Source organism: Coenobita brevimanus, chromosome 4, assembly GCF_032717465.1.
Source record: "Coenobita brevimanus isolate Jiangsu-jjx chromosome 4, ASM3271746v2, whole genome shotgun sequence".
Lineage (NCBI taxonomy): Eukaryota > Metazoa > Arthropoda > Malacostraca > Decapoda > Coenobitidae > Coenobita > Coenobita brevimanus.
Window position 1 is genome coordinate 1,841,851 of NC_136957.1, and position 25,937 is coordinate 1,867,787.

Sequence of the window (25,937 nt, forward strand, 5' to 3'; positions counted from 1 at the left end):
AAACGAACTTATAGCGGACTGGTATTATATATCACCGGGTTGGTTCAATAGTTGGAATAGGAGCAGAACGTGGAGGAGGTGGATGAGCGGGATGGTCAGTATAGCCTGGTGGCATCGGAAGGGATAGAGGAGAGGGATTAGAATAAGAAGGAAGGGGGGCAGAAGGGGAAGCAGCTGTGGGAGTGGGAGGGAGATCAGAAGGGACAGAATGGACTTCGGCTGTATGGATTATTTTTTGTGGACTCATGGGTTCCTGCAATGGAGTCGCCAGAAACTCCATGATGTCTGTGAGGGTTTCACTCTCGACACTTGCTGGGAGTGTCGTCTGTGGTGTCGGCAATGGAGTTGATACAGGTTGTGGAGTAGTTTGTGGGGTTGGGATAGGGTTGGGACTAGGCCGTGGAGTCGAGATAGGGATCTTTGATGGAGTAGTTGTTGTGGAGGGCAAGGGGCGGGAGGTACGCATTTTACGGGTTGGGGGGGAATGTGTGGGTTTTGTGAAACCCTTGGCATCCGAAGTGGTGGGAGAAAGTCCACGTTTGCCAGAGGAAGGCGGGCGGCGGGCATCACGCTGTGGCAGAGGGAGTAATTGTTGGTGAAGAGACGAAGAGGAGCGAGGGGTAGCAGCAGAACAGGAAGGGTGTTGAGGAGAAGTGATAGGAGTAGACAATAGAGGCGATAGGGAGGAAATTGGAGTGGAAGAGTCTAGAACAGAGAAAGAGTTGGAAAGAGTAACCAGAGGGGTTTGAGAGTGTGAAGTGGAACAAGAAGAGAGAGAAGGGGAGGTGGATGAGGGTAGAACAGAGACAGGGGAGGAGGAGACAACACTGACAGTCGGAGAAGGTGAGGAGGAGGTATGAGTAGAGACTGGAAAAGAGGTTGGGACAGTAGGGGAGCAGGAGACTCTTGATACCAAGGGAGAAAGTGTGTTAGATTGGGAGGTGACGGCAGAAAAGGAGGTAGAGGTTGTAATGGTGGTAGAGTGGTGGGACTGGGAAATGGGGGAGGTAGTGGGGACAGGACGGGCCACTCGAGCATATGTAGTATTGGTAGAGAATCCTAGATCACGGGCACGTTGACGAGCTGCACGGAGGGAAAGACCTTCTTTCCAGCGAATCCTGGAGACTTCGGATTCGAAGGTATACACCGGGCAGTTCCGAGACGAGGCAGCATGAGAGCCTTGGCAGTTCGGGCAGACCTGGGTCTTTGCTGTGCAGGCTGAGAAGGTGTGGCCGGGTTGGGTGCAGGTAGGGCATATTGCTTCTGATCTACAGTATTTGGCAGGATGTCCATAGCGCCAACATGAAGAGCACTGTCGCGGACGAGGTATGTATTCTTTGACACTGAGTCGTGTGCCACCAATAATGACAGAAGTGGGAAGATCGCGGCCCTTAAAACTGATCTTAGCGATGTTGGAGGAGTATTTCCGGCGCCCCTGAGGTGGAAGCGTGTAACACTGAACGGACAGTACTGCTAGGTGTTGGGCTGACAAGATGGCTTGTATATCTGTGGAGCATTCTGAGAAACTGCGATCTCCTATAGATATATATGAAGGGATTAGAACAGTTCCCGTGCTGGAGTTTAGGTGGGGATCTGGTACTGCTGCAATGGGATGACCAGAATGATCAGTAAGCGCCATCACCTCCTCAGCCTGCACAGCAGTCTGGACAGTCAAAAGGCGGTCTCCATTTGGTCGTGATGTAAATGTTATGTCGGGACCTATCTGTCGAAGGAGAGAGAGATGGAGAGTGAGGTCATTTGTTGTCGGCTGGATGTTGAAGAACTTGGGCCATGTCTGGCGACCAAAAATTGATGTTACTGATGGAGGGTTTGGAAAGAGGGAGGGAGGAAGGAGAGGGGGGGAGAAGAAGAAACAGAAGGATAGGAAGAGGAGGAAAGAGGCGGAAAAGTAGGGGGTGGGGGTCCGTCTGTCCGGGAGAAGATTTTGAAGGAGCATCTCCCGTTGCTCCTTGAGAATTTATTAATGTATCATTATTGGCCATGGTGAGCCTAATTGTAAATAACAGGAATTAAACTGGTCCACTCCTGAGAGCCCGGTCAGGAGTAAGGGCGAAAAATACAAGGGCTACCGTACCCATGGTTCCCCGAGGCCGTTAGCGACTGACACAGAAGAGACAGCCTTGCATCCCATCAGCACGGCTCTCACACCTTAGGAAGGTGAGAAGAAAGAAAATAAAAGAAGAGAAGAGAAGAAAAAAGGACCAAGCAAAATTAGTAGGGCCAAGGACCGGGACCCAAGGGCGGGGGAAGCAGGGTATAAGGACACCACCCCCATCATCAGGTCCCAGCCCCAGACCCCGGAGCCCCCCCAAGACTACAACGGGCTTGGTTTTGGGGGGCTTATATGATGAGAAACAGTATTTAAAACGATATGGGAATAAATGCGACGGTTCCGTGGCGTAATGCAGTAAATTCTCTGCTTGGGGATGACGAAAGAGAGCGGTGGGTTTAGCCAAGGCCGTCTATAGTTTCTCAAGCGAGTTTGACAGTTTTTTCTTTGCATGTAGTCAGTCAAGAGAGGGAACTGCATGCAACCTTCAGTAACGGATCCATATATGTGTAAAATAGGGGTGGCCAAGCAAAGATATATAAGATTTGTTGTGACGTCATGCTGGGTGGGTGGGATGGAAGGGTAGGAGGGGGAGCAAGGAGGGTTGAGAGGTGCAATGGGTGTGTGGTGTGGAGGAAGGCAGTATGGTGTGCAGGAGGGCAGTATGGTGTGCAGGAGGGCAGTATGGTGTGGAGGAAGGCAGTATGGTGTGGAGGAAGGCAGTATGGTGTGCAGGAGGGCAGTATGGTGTGCAGGAGGGCAGTATGGTGTGCAGGAGGGCAGTATGGTGTGCAGGAGGGCAGTATGGTGTGCAGGAGGGTAGTATGGTGTGCAGGAAGGCAGTATGGTGTGCAGGAGGGTAGTATGATGTGGAGGAGGGCAGTATGGTGTGGAGGAACGCTATATGGTATGGAGGAAGGCAATGCACACACAGGGAGGGGCAGGATCGTCAGGACTGGATGCAGTATCTTGACGAGTAATCCTCAGTAATATCAATTAGCAGTAGTAGTGTAGTAGTAGTAGTAACAGTAGTAGTAACAGTAGTAGTAGCAGTAGTCATTAGCTTCAAGTCAGTGCAGTAACATCGAAGCACTGACGGCTTGCAGACTAATCCTCCTTGATAAGAATCCTTGATGCAGGCCCATCGGGGTGGGTGAAGTCTTAAGACGGATTATAGGAAAATGCATCATGGAGGTGGTGAAAGATGATGTGAAGCAGGCAGTTGGCAACCTCCAGGTGTGTGCAGGCCAGCAGGCAGGAGGTGAGGCAGCAGTTCACTCCATGAGGAAAATATACGAGGAAGAGGACTGTCAGGCGGTATTACTATATTCATTTTTTTGTTCCTCGAGGCGAAGATGCACATGACAGGTTGGTGATGTTTGGCTGAATGCAACGTTACTTCATAATCTCTTTACTCGTTACCATTATTATTATTATTATTATTATTATTAATGGTAAAAAAGTTCTTGTACAGCACCTAGTAATAATAATAATAATTACATATCTGAGGGAGAAATCTGGGTTAGTAAATAAATGTTCAGACATGTTGCATTCAGCCAGTCACCACCAACCTGTCCAGCGCATCTTGGCCTTGATAAAAGAAACAGAGTCTGGTTGACGCCTCAGACGCTTTAAAAATCAGTCAAGATGGACTCAGCTCCCGGTTTGACCTGCCTGACGCGGACCCAGGTCAGGGTAAGTGGCGTTTGGGGAGCTTAATGCCTAGAATAGTTTGAAGTTCATTTGTTCCTGTTCATTTGCACCATTAACGCGCGCACACACACACACACACACACACACACACACACACACACACCGCTCGCTGGTGCAGTGGTAACGTTTCCGCTTGCCAACTGGTGGACGGGAGTTCGCGCCTCGCTCAGGTTGCGAAAAGTTTCACTGATGAAGTGGGTGGTTACTGTCCCCCTTGAGCAGGGGGACGGGTGTGTGCGTGTGTGAAGGTCACAGCCTTGCCCTTAGATCGGACTATATGAGCTCTCAGCTCTCTTCCGGGAGGGTAAAAGCTGACGATCACGACCATCAAGTGATCCTGACCGACCCGGTGAATTACACACACACACACACACACATATACATTAAATTCCCAACAATATCTCGCTTATTATCCGTCCCCGCCCGGGAGGGGCTTGGGGATTGGTATTGTTTTCACTTGGTTTGCCTGTTTAATGGTTTGTTTGTGTCTGTCTCTCTGTTAACAAATGTACGCGAAAACTACTGGTGCGGTTTTGACTAAAATTACAGGGATGATGGGCTGTGACCTTCTGACACCTGATTAAATTCTGGGCCAAACTGGGCCAAGACCCAGGCTGTAGGCCAATTATTTATTTTTTTCGCCATAACTCCTTTCAAATTCGTCAAATCGACATGAAACCAAAACCTAAAGGTGCATCTTTCAAATCTGCATCCTATAACATGCCTCATTACATCAGGGGGGTCAGCCCCAGTTAGTGGTAGGGGGGTCAGTGTCAGGTGGGTCGGGCCTAAAATTTCAAATAGGCATAAAATCGTCAATTTTCACCCGATTTACTCCAAATATGATATGTGACATCTTTGACTAGATATCCTGTTGTGTTTATACGTCAGCACTAAAATGACTGCCGAGGACGGGTTTGCTGTGCCTTGGCACCGCGTCCTGTACGTGAAAAAAAGCGCCACAGGAAATACTTGATTTAGAACTCTGTAAGAATTTTATTATTTCTTAGGAATCCATGTTAAGGGTCTGTAAACATTTACCTTCAAATGTGTGACAATTTAGTTACAGTTTACGAGAGAGAGAGAGAGAGAGAGAGAGAGAGAGAGAGAGAGAGAGAGAGAGAGAGAGAGAGAGAGATGATATCCACAGGAAATTGGAAACACGAAAGAGCCGAAGCACATGGGATATTTCGTGTTTCCTTTTCCCCCCGTGAGTATTAGCATATTTATGAATCGCGTGTTATTAAGTGATTGACTCGCAGATAGATAGATAGATAGATAGACAGATGTAGATATAAAGTTAGAAAATGGATAGAGATAGGCGTATGGATAGGTAGGTAACACTGTACAGTACATGTATATATGTACTGTACTTATTAATGTACATATGCATGCCATTATGTGCGATATTGTACAATTTGATCTTACTCAAGCTTTTTGGGTTTCCTGTTTGGCACATTAACGTTGCCAAACCAACATATTCTTACATGTCTGATATGACGTATAGTTTGTACACTGTTTACATTAGTCTTCCAGTGTAAACGTCATCACCTTTTGCATGCATAATGGTATGATAAAACTACTATTTATGTGACACACTTGGTAATCGCCCTGCGTGTTTGTATCGTAACAGGTTAGGTATATGCAAAGGTGTTATTGTTTGTAGGTTATATAATGGCTACGAAACACCTAAACGTTTTGCCATGCGTTGCTTTTCATGACACATTCTGGAAAGTATTCTGTAATAATGACATTCATTTACCTCCAGCTTTATAAATATGTAAGCTACCTACATTTTATTTATTTATTTTAATGGTATGTTTCAGACGGGAGGGGTATTTGTTGTTCTGCCAATATATCCATAGTATGTGGTACAAGTGCGTATGAAAACAATGGAAAGGATTTTTTTTTTCTTTTTCAGTTAAATCCACCTGATACTTATGATTAACAGCTAAAACAACAAACGGCTGTGGGTTTGTGTTGCCCGTGTGAATGTTCCCGGGATAATAATGTAACCTAACCTGTACATCTATATACTCAATAAATACACTATAATATTTTTGTCTGTATTATTATACATCCATCATATTCCCAGTCCAACACTTTTATCACTGGAATGAATCTTTGTCTCACATTATATGGGACATTATTCACCAGCCTCATGTTATCAATGGTGAAGGATGCTCATGCACAATAAAACCATTTAAGATTAATGTGGGATAACAGAAAATTCAATCACCTTGCCTGTGGCGGCAGAGTCAGTTGACTGCTTGCTTGAGTCTCCAGCACCTGTCCTCCCTGTAGGTCACCTGCGTCTCCTTATGTTGACCTTCCAGACTTTTCGTGACCAACTATTACCGACCTTACAGCCCCATTGCGACTAAGGTTGGGAAAATCACCATCGCAAGAGGGGCTCCCTAAAACAACCAACCTCCTTGTCACCGCAGGAATCAGACGCGTCTCACCAAGCAAGCCACCACTTCAAAACTGCCCCCTCGCCAGCACCCTCGTCTGAGTCGTCTCACTTTGCTTTTCCCCCGTGATGCCAGCTCTCATCACGCAGTGTTGCCAAATTCCTTCATTTACACCAATCACACCACAATTAACTTAGTTTCACGTGGAAGGCTTACATATTCCCGATTCATGATCGAAACATACAGTAGTTTACCCTATAGCCGTTTTCTTTTATTCCCGTTCTCCCTTATGTAGCTTGTGTACTAGATGGCGTGACAATAAGGGTCTCGCAATTTTAACGCTGAGTCATTACTTCATATCTTTTCTCCTCTGTGACTGGAGCATGGCAGGGTTGTCTGTGAATTTAAACTCTCGAAGCTTCACAAGACACGACTCTCTCCTTCCTCATTCTCACTTACCATGCGTGTACTAATGGTGACAGTGTTGACATTGTAGCTCATATGGCCCACTACCAGCTGCATAAAATTATCTTATATTAATTGGAAAGAAGACTAAAATATGATAGGATTTAAAAGTCACTGCACACCAATGTTTCGAAGCTTCAAACTGGGTGAGGATTTAAAAGTCACTGCACACCAATGTTTCGAAGCTTCAAACTGGGTGAGGATTTAAAAGTCACTGCACACCAATGTTTCGAAGCTTCAAACTGGGTGAGTCTTTCCGTCCTCACGCCCATGATCATCCACCCCCGTCGCATTTTCAGTCGTCCTCCGGCCAGGGAAGGTTATACTCGGTGTGTAGGGCCTTCAGTTTTTGTGTTAAGTAATTCAAGTGCTGGATTTAAGACACCTCCCCTTTCTAATATAAGTCTATGGGTAATAGAGGTGAAAAGAGCGTGCTGAGGTACTGTATGGTGCTGTTGAGAGAACGGGTACAAATGGGGACTTCCATTTTGTGGTTCCAGAATTAGTCACTATTTGCACCTGACCGCTGCAAGCCCTTGGTAGGATTTGTGCAGCTGCTACTCCTCCTCCTCCTACTGCTACTGCTATTGCTACTACTACTACTACTACTACTACCACTACCACTAGTATTACTATCATTACTACTAGTACCACTGCTACTATTACCACTTCTACTATTACCACTTCTACTATTACCACTTCTACTATTACCACTACTACTACTACCACTACATTACCTACTATTACTACTACTACATTACCTACTATTGCTACTACTACATTACCTACTATTACTACTACTACATTACCTACTATTACTACTACTACATTACCTACTATTACTACTACTACATTACCTACTATTACTACTACTACATTACCTACTATTACTACTACTACATTACCTACTATTACTGCTACTACATTACCTACTATTACTACTACTACATTACCTACTATTACTGCTACTACATTACCTACTATTACTACTACTACATTACCTACTATTACTGCTACTACATTACCTACTATTACTGCTACTACATTACCTACTATTACTACTACTACATTACCTACTATTACTACTACTACATTACCTACTATTACTACTACTACATTACCTACTATTACTACTACTACATTACCTACTATTACTACTACTACATTACCTACTATTACTACTACTACATTACCTACCATTACTACTACTACATTACCTACCATTACTACTACTACATTACCTACCATTACTACTACTACATTACCTACCATTACTACTACTACATTACCTACCATTACTACATTCCCTACTACCATTACTACATTCCCTACTACCATTACTACATTACCTACTACCATTACTACATTCCCTACTGCTATTACTACATTCCCTACTGCTATTACTACATAACCTACTGTTACTACTACTACTACTACTATTAGGTTACTACTACGTTTACTACTATTACCGCTACTACCCCTACCACCACTGCTACTACTACTACTACTACTACTACCATATTTGAACATACTCTGAAACGATGCTAAAGACGGTAGGTGTTGGGATGTGTGTTGGTTGAGGTGTGTACTGGTTGCGACTTTCCACTGTACTCGTATTTCTTCATAAGACACAAATACCTTCATACAAACCCTTCAGATCAACAATGTCTCTTCGGATATCACAAGCTGAATGTGTATATCGCAAGCCTGACCCATTCCGTCTCTTCTTTACCCACTATCAGTGGCGTCACCAGGGGGGGGGCTAGGGGGGGCTTAGCCCCCCAAATCAAGGATTCAGTCCCCCCAAAATTGCAGCCCCCCAAAATAATAATAAAAAATCACCAGCTTACATAGTATGCTTGCAGCTCGGCATTGACCCACCTAGCTTTCCCCCAACCCCCTACCGCCAATCCACTTTTATTCGTGCATCCATATTAGTTTAATACAATGTTATTTATAGCTATATAATGTGATTAGTTATTCACAATTTACGTAAACCTATGACTCAAATCATAATTGTTATAATATATTAGTTTGAAGTTTCCCATATACTTTTTCCAAGCTTGGTTTTCTTTGAAATATATTTATTGCACAAAGAATGCAAGATTGTATTACAATTATCAGATTTATTATATATTTACAATATATAATATGGTATATATTAATCACGAAGCTTTAAAATTGGATTATGCAGTGTAAAATATCTGATCCATGCAATTTTTCACAAATTCGAATGTTGAGAGTATCGGAACTCGGAATGTTTGTTTACATTGAGAAGTGTCTGTGAACTGTGGCTAAATCCTGTGTTGTTTTCGGTTTTATTTGAATGTATTGGTTTCAGTGGCTGTATAGACGTTACTACGTTCCGGTATATTGCTAGCCACCTCACTTTATCTGTTCATTTTTGTTTTTACGGATATGAGATCTAGCCTATACTCTATACAAAGAGTCAGCAGTACTTGGTTCAGTTGACACTCGACTGTCAGAACTGAATGTCATTTCCCTTTTATAGGCTATTCTACAATAATACATTTGCGGATATCAGCCTCTAGCCACTCAAGTGATGAAAAGGTCATCTAAAAATCCTCAGGGACAGGTTGACATAAGGAAATCCTTTCTCACCCGCACCTCCAAAGATGACTCAGATGAATGCCAAGAAAAAGTGGCTGTTATTGGGAATGAGGTGCCAGAAGCAACCCCAGATAACCCCAAAGCTGAACCCATTCAGACATGTGTAAGTAGCCCTATATCAAACTATGTCAGTAGTCATTTTATGAAGCTTAGGCCAGGATTTTTTTATTTATTTTTAAATTGGCTAGGCCTAGGCTATTTCTCATTGTTGCAAATATATTGTCCTAAACGTACAGAGTGGGAAAGTAGGCTAAAACTCTCTCTCTCTCTTTCTCTCTCTCTCTCATCTATAGGCCTCAAAAATGCCCCTAAAACTGCTCAATTTCCACAAAAAATTCCAAGGGGGCTTACAGCGCTCCCCCCGTACCCCCTAGCTGCATAGGCTCGCTTCGCTCGCCCCCCCCTTCTACCTACACCAGGGCTACAGCCCCCCCAAAAATCTGACCCCTGGTGACGCCACTGCCCACTGTACAATTGGCTTCAAAAGTTCGGTCCCTCCTACTGCTAACTTGCTGGTAACACTGTAGGGAGTCTGGGTAAAGATACAGTTGTTAGTGCAGATGCTTGGTTAGGTATCTTGTCCCTGCTGTTTTAACGATAATATTATGAGTTACACAAAGGCAGGAGGGGGTACAGTACTTTTGGAAGCAATTGTACACAGGGCTGTACTGTAGTTACATCAGAGTGCAAGCCTGATGTGATTACTAGGTGTTGTACATGAAACTTATTATTATTGTTATTATTATTATTATTATTATTATTATTATTATTATTATTATTATCATCATCATGGTTACTAATTGCTGTACAAGAACTTTTTTTACCATTATTATTATTATTATTATTTACTACTACTATTATTATTATTATTATTATTATTATTATTATTATTATGTGCTGTACAAGAACTTTACCATTATTATTATTATTATTATTATTACTAGATGCTGTGCAAGAACTTTTTTACCATTATTATTATTATTATTATTATTATGCGCTGTAGAACTTTTATTATTATTATTATTATTATTATTATTATTATTAGTTGTCTCGTCAAAATAATCCTATGTAGTTTCTGTATATTTTTGCCACAGATAAGGTTGTAAGGAACATCACAGTCTTCTGCACTTTGATAACTGCCTCTACCAGGACAACAGTAGCTATGATGCCGCTGCGGAGGTAAGCTACACATTATTATTATTATTATTATTATTGTTGTTATTATTGTTATTATTATTGTTATTATTGTTTATTATTATTATTATACGAGGGCCGTGAGAGGAGGATGTGGAGGTTTGTCAGATCATATGATTGTGGTGTGCAAGATCAAGCTGAGAGGAGTGGGGTGGATCAGGAGAGAAGCAGTCAGGGAGAAAGACAAGTTGAGAAGCTGAGGATCAAAGAAATGACAGATGATTACAGGACCAAAGTAGAGGACGATTTCGAATTACTGAATTGGAATTAAATGGATCTGGACAGCCTGTGGAATGCATATAGGGATTACTTAGTTAGGAATGCTAAAGCGGTAAGTGGTGTGGCAAGAGTAACAACAAAGAAGAAAGATACCGCATAGTGGGATAATGAAGTTAAGACAGCAGTGGAGGAAAAGAGGAAGAAATAGCTAATGTGGTTACAGGATAGCGGTTCAGTTAAAATAAGAACTGAATATACTGAGAGGAAGAAGCACGTAAAGAGACTAGTGAACAGGAAAAAGGAGGAGGTAAATGATGATATAGGGAGAAAAATGAATGCGAACTATGAAAACATATTAACCCATGAGGATGAAGTAAGGACCTATGTGGAAAGAATATTTGGAAAGCCTGATGAATGGGAATAGAGAGAGCAGAGCGGATGCAAACATGATTGGTTTTGGGGGTGTGCAGTGCCAGGAGACGTGACACTCGCACAGGTGAAGAGTGCTGTGAAGCGGCTGAAAAATGGGAAAGCAGCTGGGGTTGATGAGGTGTATGCAGAGATGCTTAAGTGTAGTGGAGAGAGTGGAATGAAGTGCTTGTTGAAGATATGTAAGAAGGCATGGATGAGTGAAACTGTGCCTGCAAAGTGGAAAAAGGCTGTGATTGTACCCCTGTACAAAAATAAAGTTGAGCGAAGTGAGTGCAAGAATTATCGTGGCACAAGTTTATTGAGTGTCGTAAGGAAGGTATATGGAAGAATTATTATAAAGGAAGAGTGATCTCAGAAGTCCTAGTGAGTGATGAACAGGGTGACTTTAGGAGTGGTAGAGGATGTGTGGATCAAATATTTGCAGTGAGACAGATAGCAGAAAAGGCTTGTGAGAAGGACCATAAGGTGTTTATGGCATTCATGGATCTGGAAAAAGCATACGACAAAGTGGACAGAGAGGGATTGTGGAAAGTTTTGCTCATGTACGGTACAGATGGTACGCTGCTAGGTGCGGTTAAGAGTTTTAATGATGGTAGTGAAGCATGTGTAAGGGTTAATGAGCATCTAAGTGCATGGTTCACGATCGGCGTGCGACAAGGTTGTGTAATGTCCCCATGGTTGTTCAGTGTATATATATATATATATGGATGGGATGATGAGAGAAGTACAAACACGAGTAGTGGAGAGGGGGATGGCTTAGATAATGAATGGTGATGTATGGAATATCTCAAATTTGCTGTATGCTGATGATGCAGTACTGCTTGCAAGTACCGGACAAGAACTTGGTAGGCTAGTGCAGAGTTTTGCTGATGTCTGTGAGTGTCGTGCCTTGAGAGTAAATGCAGAAAAGAGTAAAGTGATGGTTATTGAGAGAGAAGGTGACTCCCAGTGTGATGTTACAGTGAATGGAGAGAGACTGGAATTGGTGAGAGTTCAAATACCTGGGTATAGTGATAGAAGAGAGAGGAAAACGTTCAAAAGAAGTTGAAAGGAGAGTGACACAAGGAAGAAATGTAACTGGTGCAATGAAGGCCTTGATAATGAAACAGAGGCTTGAGTGTTGCAGCCGCACGAGGCTTACATGAAGGAGTGTTAGTGCCAACTTTAACATATGGATGTGAGACTATGGTGTGGCATGAAAATGAAAAGTCAAGAGTAAGAGCAGTGGAGATGGGACTGCTGAGGAATGTATGTGGAGTACAGAGGGTGGATAGGATACGAAATAATGTGATTCGTTAAAGCCGTGGAGTGAGGAAGTCAGTGGACACCAGAATGGAAGAGAGTGTACTGAGATGGTATAGTCATGTGGAAAGAATGGATAACAATAGAGTGGTGAAAAAGGTATATGTGAGCGAATTTGGAGGGAGGAGGTGAGGTAGGCCAAGGAGAAGGTGGAGAGATATGGTGGATGAGTGTGTGAGGAAGAGAGGTTTGGAAGTCGGTGAGGCTAGGGAACTGACGAGATCGAGCTGGCTGGATGAGTGTTGTGAGAAGTGCATGATCAGGGATTTGGCACCCCTTTTTAACGTGGCAGCGTCTGGATTGACTCTGTCGGATACATTTATGTGAAGCTACAGAACGTGGTGAATGTTTTTGGCGTATCCGGTACAGCCAGGATTCCGGGGGCTTGAATGATGAGTGAATGGAAGCGTGGCCCATTGGACTGGGCAAATTTGAGCTGTGTGGACATTGCTGCTCCTCACCCTGCCCTTGGGTGGGAAAGGAGGTCCGGATGATGATGATGATGATGATGGTTGTTGTTGTTGTTGTTGTTGTTGTTGTTGTGATTGATGATTGATGATGATGATGATGATGATGATGATGATTAGTAGTAGTAGTAGTAGTAGTAGTACCTACTGACCATATTTTCCCCGTCTAAATATAGAGTATGATTTGCCCCCTAAATTAATATCAATAAATATATCTAAACTCTTCTAAATATTCAAACTAACCGTTACTAATAACCGTTTTGAAACAAGGCATAAAATCGAATCAGCATTATTTTTCTCATCAATCTCGTGCAGTATAGTCTTTTTTTTTTTTTTTGGGGGGGGGGAGAGACTGTACCCAAGAGACACTGTATGGTCCCCCAAAACTTGATCACCCCCCCAAAAAAAAATCGTCTTTAAGGAGTATAAATTAAACGAAAAAATGCGTCCCTGAATTAACCGTTTCACCCTACGGACCCAAATTCTTCTCCTTAACGTATAAAATGGAAACTACGCGAACGGACTAAAAATGCTAAAAGTACTGATGTAACAGGTGTAATGGTGTACTAAACGTGATGGTGTGTACTCTACTGACACCTGTTGGTACTTACAGATGTGTACTGAGGACCTCGGCAATGTACTGCCGAGTGTTTACAAGTCGGTTCGTCTGTCAGTCGCCTCGCCACCCCTGCTTCACGTCAATGCCTCGCTCCTTTTGCTCACAGGTAATTTTTTTTTTCTCTCTCTCTCTCTCTCTCTCTCTCTCTCCTATGCTTCTCTCTTTCCTCTCTCCTATGCTTCTCTCTTTTTGCTCACAGGTAATTCTCTCTCTCTCTCTCTCTCTCTCTCTCTCTCTCTCTCTCTCTCTCTCTCTCTCTCACTGCTTCACACCTACGCTTCGCCCTTTTTGCTCTGGTAATATTTCTTTCCTGTTTGTTTTTTCCGCGGGTTTTTATATATCTTTGTAGGGATATATTTGTTTCCAGCCTCATCCCCGGCCTTCCATATCCCTTCATGAATATACTGGCTTCATGTGGAGAGGATGGAGAGCGAGAGACTAACGAGGAGAGTGTATGCGAGTGATGTGAAGCGAGGGAGAGGAAAGGGGAGGCTAAGGATGGAGGGATGGAGTGGAGAGGTATATGAGAGAGGGGGGGGGGAATGAGCTGGGAGCAGGGCAGTGAAATGACAGGGGGGGCAGGGCGGCATGGAGGCGATTTGTTTGTGGCCACCTCTTACGGGATTAAGGCGTCTGGCAATAGAGACAGACTAAATTTATAAGAATGTTAGCTCTTATCTTTCCTCTCGTCTTATATATCTTCTTCGGTTATATATTAATTTGACGTCATTTATTTCTTCCCTAAATTGCGTATCATTATCTATTTCGATATCATTTTGCCTTCACCCAATAATTGATCTGGGTATTTGGGGCGAAGGGGGCTGTTCTATAGTTAAATCTCACCTGTACAAACACCTTTCCTTTCGCTAGACCCCTAATTCAAAATGGTGCAGTGACTCAGTTTTGATGGGGCTTAAATTTAGCTTTCTCTGCTATTCCCCCTAAAAGCTTAGTCTGGTTGCATGACTACTAAACCACCAGCTGTCACTTGGCTATATGGTTACCACCCAGCGTAGTAAATGGTTTCCTGGTTTACAAGAAGCCATAGGAAGGTATTACTGTTATAAATTACATCTTATACTCCTTCGACCCTACCCTAATCTACCCTACCCTACCCTAATCTACCCTACCCTACCCTAATCTACCCTACCCTACCCTAATCTACCCTACCCTACCCTAATCTACCCTACCCTACCCTAATCTAACCTAACCTAACCTAACCTACCCTAACCTAACAACCTAATCTACCCTACCCTACCCTAATCTACCCTACCCTACCCCAGCCAAATCTACCCCAACCTACCCTACCCTAACCTACCCTACCCTAACCTACCCTACCCTAACCTACCCTACCCTAACCTACCCTACCCTAACCTACCCTAACTAACCTAAACTAACCTGGTGCAGCGGAATGCTTAAAAGTTAGGTGGTAATATCCCTGAATCGCATATAACCTGTAAAATAATACCCCTTAGCCCACAGACGAGGCCCTTTCTGAGGTGTTTGGGGCGGTGGTGGAGGACAGCGAGGAGTACCAGACGCTGAAGGTGCTACGGAAGGGAGGCATCACGTCCATCCTCTTCAGCAGGCCACACCACGCCAATGTACTGGATATGAAGGTGAGGGGCGATGAACCCGACGACTGCGGCATAGCACCATTTTATTTATTTATTTATTAGCTTTTATTTATTAGGTTTTATTTATTTATTAATTAGCTTTTATTTATTTATTTATTTACTTATTTATTTATTAGCTTGTATTTATTTATTTATTAGCTTTATTTATTTATTAGCTTTATTTATTAGCTTTTATTTATTTATTTATGTATGTTTTTTATTTGTTTGTTTATTCATTTATCTATTTATTAGCTTTTATTTATTTATTTATTTATTAGTTTTTATTTTTTTTTTGCAAGGAAGGAGGAACCAAAGGCCACAAGCCCGCATGAGTGTTCCCTCCAAGAAAAAAACAAGATGAGATATACTCCTTCGTGTTTCTCAGATTACTCTTTATCTTGAATACAGAGTTGTAGTAATGGATTAGTCCTGGAATATGATGCTAGTCACGAAGAAGTGCTACGGTGTAATATGAAGTGCTATATTCATTTTCCTCTAACCTGGCTTAAAATTGCTATCTTAAATTCAGAGTTGTAATACATTAACGCCACAATAGGATGCTAGTCACGAGGAAGTGCTATAATGATGCTGGTATCTGGGGCATATTAGATTTTTTTTTTTTTTTTAATACAAGGAAGAAGGAACCAAAGGCCAGGAGTCTGTAAATTGTTCCCTTCAAGAAAAACAAACAAACAAGAGAGCCAGATTCAAGAACTGTTCATTTCGAGATTGCTATACGCGTGTCACTCTAACTTGGCCTAAAAATGCCATCCCATCTTGAACGTCAGAGTTGCAGAAATAGATTAACAGTAGATTGTGATGCCTGTCATGAGGAAGTGCTCTGAAAAGGATATATTGTCTTATTCTGCCACTGAGATAACCTGAATATAAGCTACAGAAGGTCACACTCTGGGACTATGTTAAAGAACTGTAGTGTTGAGGAATGTAAAGTGTGGTTATAAGTGTGAATGTATAGTGGTGGTGAAGGGATGGGATTAGAGGCTGTAGTGTGTGGGGGAGTGTAAAGTGTGGCAATAAGTGTTAATGTGTGGTGGTGGCTGTGGTATAGGGAGGCTGTAGTATGTAGGATGTAAAGTGTGGTTAAGTACGAATATATAATGGTGGTGGTGGTGATGGGATGGGATTAGAGGCTGTACTGTGATTATAAGTGCATGGAATGTGTAGAGCTTGTACTGTGTTTATAAGAAGTATGAAAAACGTAATATGAAAAACTGCTCAAGTACATATAAAACTCTCTATTATCTTCCACACACACACACACACACACACACACACACACACACACACACACACACACACACACACACACACACACACACACACACACACACACACACACACACACACACACACACACACACACACACACACACACACACACACACACACACACACACACACACACACACACACACACACACACACACACACACACACACACACACACACACACACACACACACACACACACACACACACACACACACACACACACACACACACACACACACACACACACACACACACACACACACACACACACACACACACACACACACACACACACACACACACACACACACACACACACACACACACACACACACACACTCACTATATCAAGTCTGGAGGTTTTCATTGCACATTTCAGCCACCAAACTGCCACGTACCCTATCTCCTACTGCCTATCTGTTAGTATTGATGCCAGTGTAGTGTTAGGAACTGTTACTTTAGTGTTATGACATGAATTATTGTTTGTCAAATGGTACAAAGGGTAACTGCAGTACTACATGATGTGCTGCAGAATAAAGTAAGCTTCTAGTAGGGTAAATACAAAAATAAATTCGTTTCAGACAATGGAGTTAACAAAGGCTCTACACGGTGCACGCAAATGGTACAAAGGGTAACTTGAATACTATATGACGTTCCGCAGAATACAGTACGTTCCCAGCGAGTTAAATACAAAAATAGATTCGTTTCAGATGGTGGAGGAGTTGACAACGGCTCTACACAGCGCCCGGCTGGACCCGACTACCCGCCTGACCGTAACAGCAGCCACGGGTCGGGTATACTGCGGCGGGCACAAGCCAGGTCTTGACGCAGCTTCGGGGCTACAGCTTAGAGATGGACTGCACAGGTGAGACAAGACATCTAGGTACACAGGTCACAAAACTCGTCAAAGTCGATTCAAAACAAGCAGACTTAAAGCAGCTATGGATTTACACAGAATTTATGGTTCTATTTAGCTATGGGTGTGTTGTCTCATATGAGTGGCTGAAGAGTGTAAATGTAAATGTGTACAAGGGGAAGAGTGATGCCCTGGAAAGAGGAAATTAATGAGGGATAAAGCTGAGGGCACTCACCATCCACTCGCTTGATGTAGTGCTGCTCTCGGGTGTCTGCCCTTTCCTGTCCTCCATCCTTCTTTCCTTCCATCCTCTTCTGTCCATCTTTCCTTCATTCTTTCCTCTTCCTTGTGCCTACGGGTGACTTTACACTCCCTCTTATGTCTTTCTTTCCCTCATTCTTTCCTCTTCCTTCCTCCTGTGGGTGACTCAACACTGAGTGACAAGCCAAAAGGTTTCCTGTACACCAGGAAACTATTTATTACGCTAGGTGGTAACCATATGACCAGATTTTGGCGCCTGGTAGTTTAGTGGGTAATTAAGGTACTCCAATCGGATTGAGCCTGTGAAGGTTTATATCCAAGGGGTGGTTGTTGTTTTTTGCTCACGTAATGCCACTCAGGGATGAGTGAGGCTGATCACTCTCATCTTAAATGTCAGGACCAACTTGCCCAGTCCCGGGCTCCTACGCTCCTCATGGGGCAATGTAGGATTGGGTGATGAATGAATGAATGAATAAACCTTTTGGACCAGATAATGAAGATAATGGAGAGAGTTTTAGAAGGTATGATTAGAGAAAGAGTGAGTATTGATGAGATCCAGTTTGGGTTTATGCCAGGCAGAGGGACCACTGATGCCATATTCATTGTTCGACAGCTTCAGGAAAAACATATAGGAAAGAAAAGGGGACTGTACCTTGATATCGTTGATTTGGAGAAGGCCTTTGACAGAGTCCCTAGGGAGGTGGTGAAGTGGGCAATGAGAAAGTTTGGGATGGAGGAGTGGCTGGTTAGGGTGGTTATGGCCATGTATGTGGGTGCTCACACCCAGGTGAGAGTGAATGGAGATTTGAGTGATGAGTTTGCCGTGAATGCTGGTGTGCATCAGGGGTCAGTCTCGAGTCCCTTATTGTTTATCATGGTACATGAAGCTCTCACGTGACTTGTCTCTTTTATTGTTGACCCGTCCATCCTCAACAGGACTTTATGAAACCAACAGTAACGTAGGCTTGTATACGCAAGTGCTTGGAACAATTTAACAGTAGAAGTTGGAGAGGCTGCATCCACCTGAATTCGATAGCCACGTTACCCAGAGTTTTAGATGGTTTGCTGGTCAGGTTAGTCAGAGTTTTAGATGGTTTATTTTGATAGTCAGGTTAGCCAGAATTCTAGATGACAGAATAATGCAGGCTCTAGGGCACTAAGACAGAAAACGCAGTAAGAAACCCACTGAGACCACGGGTAAAATGTTGGAATCAGGTAGAAGCGAAGATAATCCTGCAGAAGAAACCTGAAGCAGGCAGTAAACATCGACCCTTTCGTACATGATGACACGTTTGTCGTCATTAGGTAGAAGAAACCCGAGCAACGTGGTTAACATTAATAATTTGCAGATGTAAGGCATTTTTTTTTTTTTTCCAGTTTGGTGAAGTGTGTGCTTGAGTTCCCAAAGCCCCTAGCAGCCCTGGTGATGGGGCCTTGTGTGGGTGTCTTAGCGGGCCTTCTTCCCCTCTACGATGTTGTCCTCGCTGCCAAAGGGGTAACGTGAAAATGCTGTTACATACGCGGTGTAACCTTTTATATGGCTAACCTGAGCATGCATAATTTTGTCTACCATATTTGGAGTTCGGTGTGAAACTTCTGAATACAATACTTAACCTGTAATTACGAGAAAACTGAAGTTGATATATTGCAATACTTGACCTACCTAATGCATCACTTCACAATGGAAAAACCTTTGAAGCGGCAACTACCTACAATACTGTATACCTGGAACCTACTTTTCCTTCTCAAACAGGTCCCTGCCTTACACTTCATCTTCCAAACTTCCATCCTCGTTCATAACACTACCTAAATACTTAAATGGATTCATATTCTCCAATTTCTCTCATTTCAGCCTCACTGTTTACACTGTGACCTCTAACGTCTCAAACAAAAAGCTTTTCTGTTAGTCACTTTTGAATTCAGTTTCTTAACACAATTCCAGACTCATCTACAAAGGCTGTCCCGGGTTTATCAAAATACAGTTGTCTTTCTGCAGCCCACCATCATCCTCTTGGGGGATAGGGATGTAACTGAGGGACGTTTGTATAACCATGAAGCACACAGGACCTTCCCAGTACTCATCTTTATTGAACAGCAGATGGAGGGATGGAGTGGAGAGGTATATGAGAGGTGGGAGTGTGAGCTGGGAGCAGGGCAATGCAATGGCGGGGGACAGGGTGACATGGAGGCGATTTTTTGTTTGTGGCCACCCTTCACAGGATTAAGGCTTCTCACAATAGATAGATAGAGTAACATTATCGGGCAGCGCAAGCAGGAACAAAACCATAATCTTCTCACTACAGTAACAACACTTCCAATATCCACTGTACTACCCTGTATTTGTAGTTTTTAAAAGTACGTACTGCCTGCATTACTACTGCTACTACTACTGCTACTTCTACTGCTACTTCTACTGCTACTACTACTGCTACTTCTACTGCTACTACTACTGCTACTGCTACTACTGCTACTACTACTACTGCTACTGCTACTGCTACTACTATGGCCTTTTTCCCTCCACAGGCGTGCTTCCAAACCACTGTGGTCGAGAGCGGTGAAACTCCCTGTGGCTGCTGCACGTACACATACCCACGTCTGATGGGCCACGCCAGAGCTGCACACATGTTACTACTTGGACACGAGGTTAGCATGTACACACACACACACACACACACACACACACACACACACACACACACACACACACACACACACACTCTCTCTCTCTCTCTCTCTCTCTCTCTCTCTCTCTCACCATGATCTTAAAAGAAAAAAATCAGTGGTGAACCCGTAGCAGAAAAAAAAAAAAAAAAAAAAAATCTCAGATGCATGTCACAAGCGTTGTTGCTGGAGGTCTACCACTTCGATTTTTAAGTCCTGAGAGAGAGAGAGAGAGAGAGAGGAAAGGCGACACGACATTCATACAGTTTCTCAAGCACTTACTGGTTCTATCGCTGGCTTTTTTGCGGGGTGGGTGGGTGAGGGGAATTTGGTAATGGAGTTAATGAAGGATAGGTGCCAATCATCCACTCGCTTGATGTAGTGCTGCCTGCTTCTTCCTCTGTCCACTATTCTATTGATGCATCTGTCAGCCTCTCTTCCTACCTCTCCCATCCTTGCTGTTGCATTCTATTACTCTTCTTTCCGCCTCAGGTGCCTCTACACTAAGTGACAAGCCAAATGGTTTCCTGTAAACCAGGAAACCATTTACAACGTTGGGTGGTAACCATATAACGAAATAACAGGATGATGTGGAGCTTACCATGGTGTCCCTGTAAGTAGGTGGAGATGCAAATGCGGCGTCCACCCAGGAACCAAACCACACTATACCCACCACTAAGCAACTTGTCTCTTAAGCCCTGCCTCCTTCCTGAAGCCATAGTCCCGCCTCTCCTCACCTGTTTCACGGGTGGTGGATGACGAAGGGCGGGGCTTAAGCAAGAAGTCCCTTTGCAGCAGGTAGGCCTATAGTCTCCTTTCTGTGGCGAGGCGCTCTCGGCCATACGGGAACACTGGTTCACTGTAAGGGACGGCCCTGTAGGGACAGCTGCTTGCCAGCGATTGATGTGTCTGCTTGATTAGACTGGCTGGGGAAGCACAACTACAAACATATGTAATATTTTTGTTCCGAAATGGCAGGAACAGCTGATATTTTATAACAGTTGTCAGACGATTTTATTCAACTGATACTGAGTCACAAAACCTGAGTCCATCATCATCATTATACTAATAATAATAATAATAATAATAATTATTATTATTATCATTATTATTATTATTATTATTACTGAGAGTAGTAGTACAGTATTTACATTTTAGTACAATGTATTTTTCTTCATAATATCAACTATATCACTTACTTTTGCTGCAGCTGGAGTGTGGTGAGGCTCAGCGTTCGGGTCTGGTCACTGAGGTACTGCCCACCACAGCCTTCCACCACACGGCCCTCTCCACACTGCACCCCCTCACCGCCACACCACCACCCGCTCTCTCACACACCAAGCAGCTCATGAGGCAACCACTGCTCAACCCACTCACATCGGTAGGTATAATTCCAGGCTACACTACACCACCACCACCACCACCACACCACCATCCACTACACCACCATCCACTACACCACCACCCACTACACCACCACCCACTACACCACCACCCACTACACCACCACCACCACCACCACCATCTACACTTGCCACAACTACTACTCGACCTAATATTACTGCTACTACTACTACTACTACTACTACCCTACAGGTCAGTTTCATGGAGGCTAGCCAATGCGCAGAACGGGTCTTCCCCACAAAAACCACATTTGGCGCCTTCCCTCTGCGCAGTAAGGGCTCCGACAGCGATGACGATGACCGCGCAGGGAGTGTGTGAAGGGCGCAAGTAAGAAATTCCATCACCTATACCCCTTTCACTCTAACTTGGCCTAAAATATCCTTTCCACCATGACTGCCGAGTTATGATAAGAGACTGACAGTAGAAAAATAAGAAACTGACACTAGAGTATGGCGCTAGTCACGAAGAAGTGCTGTGGAAAGGACGCTGGACCGACTCTTTTTCAGCCTGCGAAAGGTTGAAAATCGGCCGCGTTCCAGAATTTTCCATCGACTTTAAACACGACTGGTTAGATTATTTCTGTTATTATTATTATTATTATTATTATTATTATTACTACTACTACTGTTACTACTACTACTATTATTATTATTATTTATACTTTTGCTGTTTGATGGGTAGATATATACTGTTACTACTACACCATTTACTCTTCAATATTCCGTTTGTCACTGTTAACCGTTGTTTCTTCTTCCTTTGGCTACACATTTAATTGAATTGTTAAGATAGTGGATTTATATATTTTTTTTGTAATTACCCATAACTTTTTACTGAAGTCTTTGTTACGTATTGGTGTTAGGTTTGTATTAAAGGGATTTACTAAACACCTTCGCTTTATGTGCCTCCAAGGGTGATAAGTTTGAACAACGTGATGATGATGTGGTTGACGATCGTTATGACTGTGGTGGTGGTGGCGATATTTGTGGTGGTGGCGATATTTGTGGTGGTGGTGGTGACTGACGATGGTGATGATTGTGGTAGTGGTGGGGGTGAATGACGATGATGGTGGTGGTGAATAACGATGATTGTTGTAGTGATGGTGGTGGTGATGGACGATGATTGTGGTAGTGGTGGTGGTGACTGACGAAGATGATCGAAGTGGTGGTGGGGGTGAATGACGATGGTGGTGGGGGTGAATGACGATGGTGGTGGTGGTGATGGTGGTGATCAACGATGATTGTGGTAGTGGTGGTGTTGACGGACGAAGATAACGGTGATGATTACGATGACGATTGTAATGATAATGATGATTGTGACGATCATGATCATAATGCTGATGATGATGATAACTGTGATGGTAATAGAACGATATTATTCCACACTTTATACAGCCACCGGGAGCTAAGCAACTTACTACTACATTTAAAGCGTGACCAGTCCCTCTTCCCTGAGTGGCAATGTGAGCTAATGTCACCAATAACAAGAAACTAATGTCACCAATAACAACAAGAAACCTGCTGTGAATATTCTGTATCATTTTTATATAAGCCAGTTGTTACTGTGTAACCCTGGTCTGTCTGGCTGAGCTGACCCATCAATTGCAGGCAAGCAACTGCCCCTGCAGGGCCATCCCATTCAGTGAACCGATGTTCCCTTGCAGAAGATATCACCTTGCCACAGCAAGGCATGGAGATAGCTGTGGGGTTTGGCTCCTGGATGGATGCTGCAGCTGTGTCCCTCCACCCAGTTAACAGGGGTACCATAGTAGGCTGCACATCACACAGTCATTTGGTTATATGCTTACCACCCAGCACTGTAAATGGTTTCCTGGGTTACAGGAAACCATTAAGCCTGTCACTCAATACAGAACCACCAGTAGTGGAAGGACGAGTAATAAAAAGATGACAGGAAGGATGGGAGAAATAGGAGAAAGGAGGACAGATAAAGAAAAAAAAATGGTGAGAAAGAAGTAGGTAGCTCTACCGTACATCAAGTGAGTGGATGATGGTTGTCACCACTTACCATCAGTATAAGCCAGTAAGTGTAGGAATAAAAAATATTTGTAAGAAATCTGAGCAAGTACAGTGACCAACAGAGGAAAATATGGAGTACAAAAGGATTTTAAAATGCACACAGTATAACTCAAAGATTAATCATGTGTTTACACAACATAATGCTTATCTTAATATCAGGGAGAAGCAAATGTATTCCATGTAATAATACACTAAGTTGCAACAAAGCTTAACTCAAAAGCACATAAATAAATAGTAAACTGGTTATTCATGCAGTTTATACAGTAATTAAAAAGAGTAACACAGACACTGACATAAAACTGCTTAGTTGCGAAAAGAGGATAATAAAAGACGCAGGTGCTTCGAAATAATTGAATATTGTACTTGTATGTACGGGGGGGACAACATGACTCGACAACACTGATGTACAACGGAGTCTATCTCAATAACTTATACAGCCAGTCCTCCTTCTCCTCCATATCAATGTTTTTTCCTCTCCACATGCTGTCTTTACACTGTACATACATTAATTAACTCTTTATTGTATGTGCCACTATTCGGTAATTCAGCGTAATTCCGGCTTACCCGGCAGCATGCTGTATTTCCAACACGTGACTGCATGCTGCATATAAGCTTGGAGTCTCCACGGCTGAAGAGATTTCCATTCCTTCTGCTTTGGCAGCTGGAATATTGTTGGAACCACTTCAATATCAGTAGAGAAGAATTGCCCCACCTCAGGCAAAAAGTTTGACTAGAAACTGTTAAAAGGTACACAATCATTACCTCTTCACTGGAGTTATGTATGTATGCTCATGTCTTGGTTTTATGACATGCTTATGCCAGGCTACATCAACATTAAAATGCCCCTCCGCGACACTCACATCTCTGCGGCACAGTTGTTGTGCTTCAACCCTTGAACCATTAACGTGAAAAATCCAAAAAGGTAGAACTCAGAAAAAGCATCTGATGTCTCCGCCCATGCGCCGACTCCTGACCAGGCATGAAGTGCCGGTGTGAACAGGTCTGAGCAGAAGACTGTGGCCAAAATTCTTAAACATCACTAGGCTATTAAATGCTCAAGTGTAGATCTGTCCTTTCTCTCTTATCACTGTGTGGCCAGAGATTAACCAGACCACAATACACAGATCATTGTCAGTGTAGGAGTTTATTGAAATACATCCCACATGCTAGGCTGACTCAGGTGATGTTTAAAAATTCAGGCCTTTTGAACTTGGATTATAAGCACATGGGGTGGTAGTGGTGGGGGTGGGGTGTATGGCTGGTGAGGGGGGAATAAGAAGTCCATGAAAACTGTATTATTCACAAATCTCCTAACCTTGATCCATTTGCTCCTGTATTGCCCGCGAGACTAGGCAATGTTCATCCAACCGGCCACAAGTCTTCGCTGTATTATAACCAGTGTCGTGAGGTAACAACTGGGGGTATATATATATATGTATGTGAATAGTAGCTTAAAATCATCGTCTAAGAAACACGTACTACACCAAACTTTACATATATTTCATTATACTGGCACATGGAACACACACAACGGGCGCCGAGAGCTTGTGATGCAAAGTACAATGTAAACGCCTGGACTAGGAAGCGGGAGGGATAGGGAGGGTAACACGAGTCGGCACATTTGAACATCTTAAACTGGCAACTAAACATTTCTTTGGCACATTTAATACGTAACTTTCACATCTATAATAAGATTGTCTACAGATAAGGAGTATATTACACATAAATTATCTTTGCCCTTAAATCTCTAATATAGTATTTATATATATATTTATATATATATACTGTATATATATTTAACCTCATCAAACATTTCACCCAATGAATCTTACTGCTACTAATAAAATTCTCTATTATTTTTAACAACATTTTTACAAGATTGATATACATAAACTCCAATAATGCACATATGCAGCAACAAAATGTCCTCAATTCCACAGAGGCAGGAGATGACCATTGGGTGTAAGTGATGGTGCAGACAACCAACAACCAAGGAGTCTCTAAAGCAATGAAACACAAGCACAAAACCCAGTTATGACCCCGGCTGAGCCCATAATACCGACTCCATGCAGGGTTTTGTCTGAAACTAGCGGGAATAAAAATGCTGGAAGGACGGGAGGGTTCCCTGATGCCCCCTGCAGGTTCATGGGAGTGCCATCATGACCAACACAACACAAGTAATATCAATGGCGCGTTATTTTGCCGCTGGGGTGAAGCGAAACAGCGACAATGCGCCTTAGAGAGATTACTCGTGGTGGCGGACAATTGCGATACTCTCATGTGTGG

At 43.1% G+C, this 25,937-nt stretch overlaps 1 protein-coding gene across 1 annotated transcript; it reads left to right on the forward strand.

Moving 5' to 3' along the window:
* Window positions 1–1,302: 1,302 nt before the first annotated feature.
* On the forward strand, window positions 1,303–25,891 carry LOC145394939 (enoyl-CoA delta isomerase 2-like). The gene is made up of 8 exons (XM_080268691.1): window positions 1,303–1,326; window positions 13,522–13,633; window positions 15,010–15,146; window positions 17,147–17,301; window positions 18,931–19,048; window positions 20,077–20,196; window positions 21,425–21,595; window positions 25,793–25,891. Exons 1-8 carry the CDS (start codon window positions 1,303–1,305, stop codon window positions 25,889–25,891), a joined length of 936 nt encoding a protein of 311 aa, XP_080124817.1.
* The last annotated feature ends 46 nt before the right edge of the window (window positions 25,892–25,937 follow it).

Bases quoted from the DNA above. Each gene is read 5' to 3' on its own strand.
- LOC145394939 (XM_080268691.1), top strand. From the start codon at position 1,303: ATGAAGAGCACTGTCGCGGACGAG. The intron at 17,302-18,930 runs GTGAGACAAGAC...TTTTTTTTCCAG, and splicing joins CTTAGAGATGGACTGCACAG to TTTGGTGAAGTGTGTGCTTG. The intron at 19,049-20,076 runs GTAACGTGAAAA...TTCCCTCCACAG, and splicing joins TTGTCCTCGCTGCCAAAGGG to GCGTGCTTCCAAACCACTGT.